Here is a 3,076-nt window from a genome sequence, read left to right as displayed (position 1 = left end):
AAGGATCAAATTATCTTAGCAGAAGAGAATAGAAGCAAGGTAAGATTTATCATATCTAAAGGAACTTTTTTAAGTAGTAATGCTTTTCGGGCTAAAGAATGTTGGAGATACCTATCAGAGGCTTATGGATAAGGTATTCAAGAAGCATATCGGGAAAAATGTTGGGGTCTAGGTAGACGATATATTGATCAAAAAATCCAGGGTAGTCGATCAGTTTTTGTCGAATCTATATGAAACTTTTCAAAACCTTCGAGAATACATGTTGAAGTTGAACCCTAGCAAGTGTGTGTTCGGGGTTCAGACGGGGAAGTTTTTGGGTTACATGATGACCCGCAAAGGCATTGAGCTAATCCAGAGAAGGTACAAGCCCTTTCTTCTATGAGTTCTCCTCCAAATATCCAAGAAATGCAGCGATTGATAGGGAGAATTTCCGCTCTAGCCCGATTCATATCCCGATTCGTTGATCAAGGTTTCCATTCTTTAAGGTACTTCGGAAAGCTAAAAATTTCAAATGAAATGATCAATTGAGAAAGTATAAATTTAGCAGCGCTTTTTCCCCTGGATCTCTTGCAGGAAAGGGATAATGTGCAACTTCGAGTTGTCAGTTATATACTTTATGGAAATGGTAAACCAATTCGAGGGATTTCTGATACCAATATTCAATTAGTTCGGAGCGTTGCAAGAACTGAAGACCTGTCTAAGTGAAATCCATGTTCTGAACAAACGTATCCGTAGAGAAGAAATCTTTGTTTACTTAACAGTTATTCCCCAGGCCGCAAGTTCAGTCTTGGTCAAAAAATAAGATACGATTCATCGGCATGTTTATTTTGTGCATCACGCTTTGACGAGAACTGAACTCAACTACACCACTCAAGAAAAGTTGGTTTGGCCCTTGTCATCATGGCTAGGAGGCTGAGACCTTACTTATTATCACATCCTATCACTGTCCTCACCAATAACATCCTGGGGAAAATTTTCTCTCACCCGGACACTTTGACAAGATTAATTAAGTGGGCGACTGAGCTCAATGAATACAATATCAAATTTGAAACCAAGACGACCATTAAAGCCCAAGCTTTAACATACTTTCTTGCTGAAACTATTCGAGTACAAGAGAAAGTACAATGGAAGATCTTGGTAGATTGTTCTTCTTCTCAAACGGGATGGGGTAGGAGTTGTGATATCTCCTTGGGGTGAAGAGACCAAAGTTTCAGTAAGACGGAACTTTCGGGCCTCTAATAATGAAACCGAGTACAAAGCACTTTTGGTCGGGCTTAGGCTGCTCGAAGCAAGGGTGTTACCTGAGCCATCCTATATTCTGATTCTCAATTGGTAATATAGCGAAGTTAGGGCAAGTTCATATTTAAAAATGATAAGGTATGCCCGATCTATTGAAAAATCTAAAGAAGACTTTTTAGATTTGATCATGAAACAAGTATCCAGGACTAAAAATGAAAAGGCGGATAGGTTGGACAAGATGGCCAACTCTCTTGCTCAACCATCGGGACAAGAACTAGTCGGACAAGGACTATGAGGTTCATCAATAGTTATGTCATGGGAGTCTAGGTTGAACAGAAAAAGACTCGAGAGGTCAGGAAAAGACTACTCGGCTTCACGATCTTAGATATGATACTATACAAGAGGTCTTTTTCTATAACTCTCTTGAAATGCTTGGGCCCAGAAGAAGCTGATGATGTCTTTCAAGAAATCTGTAAAGGAATTTGTTGCAATCACTTAGGGAGTGTGGTTTTTACCTCGGAAGGCTTTGATGGAAGATTTCTTTTGGCCAACTATGAAAAAAGATGCATTAATGGTAGTAAGGCCATGTTATAATTGTCAAAAACATGCTAATTTACAGTGGAGATTAGCCGAACTTATGAGGTCGGTCGTTTGATCTTACCCTTTTGATCAATGAGGTATAGATATTGTAGCACCAGTTCCCATAAGCACAAGCCAAAGAAATTTTTATTGGTGGTAGTAAACTATTTCTCCAAGCGAGAGCCGAACCGTTAGCCAAATTACTGAAGGAGAAAGTCTTGAAATATTTATGGAAGGACTAGGTGTGTCAGTTTGGGATACCAAGGAAACTTGTATTTGACAATGGGCGATAGTTTTGCGGCTCTAAAGTTTGAGAATGGTGTAAAGAGATGAAGATAAAACAGATCTTTACGTCTGCAGCTTATCCCCAAAGAAATGGACATGTCGATATCACTAATAGATCAATTGTGCAAGCTCTTAAAGCTCATTTGGACTCTGCCAGAGGGAAGTGGGTTGATGAATTACCTTGCGTGTTGTGGTCTTATCGAACTATAGCTCGAACGAGAACTGGAGAAACATTGTATAAGTTACTACATGGGATTGAGATTATCTTGCCAGCAGAGATCGGGCAGGAAAGTGCTCGGGTGATAAGGTATGGACCAAATAATGATGAACTGAGGGCCATGGATTTAGATCTAGTGGAAGAGAAGAGAATTCGAGCAGCTGTTCAGATGGTTGCCTATCAGAAGAGGGTGGCCCGAGCATACAACAAAAGTGTGTGTCCCTGGTCCTTCAAAATGAGGGATCTGGTCAAGCAGAAAATCCAATTTGAGAGGGAAAGAGAAAAGTTAGACCCGAAGTATGAAAGGCCCTACAAATTTATTGGAAAAGCAAGAATTGCTGCTTACTACTTGGAGGATGCCGAAGGAAAGAAGGCCAAGCGTCCATGGAACATCCAGTACTTGAAGAGATACTATCCTTAGCCAGAACCTTAACTCATCTTGTTAGTTTTTTTTTATACATAAATTTGCCTTTGTTTTCAAACATATGGTGAATAATATTTTGCATTGATATAGCATCTTTCTGATTAAACAAAGTCTGACCTCGTGCTCTTCAATAAAAATAATCTGACCTCGTGTTTGGCAACAAATAACTAGCCATTTCTTGAGTTCCACGTATCTGATCAGTGACCTCTCCTCCCCAAACAAGGGCCTGTGAAACAAATATATATCAGTTAAAGAAGAACTATTAATACAGAAGAGACAAAATCAGTTACATGCATAAAGTTAAGAGACATAGCTTCCATAGCTTTAAGGTC

At 39.5% G+C, this 3,076-nt stretch overlaps 1 protein-coding gene across 1 annotated transcript; it reads left to right on the top strand.

Moving 5' to 3' along the window:
- Positions 1–2,147: 2,147 nt before the first annotated feature.
- Positions 2,148–2,741, top strand: LOC140842874 (uncharacterized). Its single transcript, XM_073211076.1, has one exon. The coding sequence runs from the start codon at positions 2,148–2,150 to the stop codon at positions 2,739–2,741; it is 594 nt and encodes a 197-aa protein (XP_073067177.1).
- The last annotated feature ends 335 nt before the right edge of the window (positions 2,742–3,076 follow it).

This window comes from Primulina eburnea, chromosome 10, assembly GCF_022965805.1.
Source record: "Primulina eburnea isolate SZY01 chromosome 10, ASM2296580v1, whole genome shotgun sequence".
NCBI classification, from domain to species: domain Eukaryota; kingdom Viridiplantae; phylum Streptophyta; class Magnoliopsida; order Lamiales; family Gesneriaceae; genus Primulina; species Primulina eburnea.
The sequence above is the reverse complement of the archived record's forward strand: the minus strand, read 5'-3'. Positions and strand labels throughout refer to the sequence as shown.

Excerpts from the sequence above, each read along its gene's own strand:
- LOC140842874 (XM_073211076.1), top strand. The coding sequence starts at position 2,148 with ATGAAGATAAAACAGATCTTTACGTCTGCAGCTTATCCCCAAAGAAAT.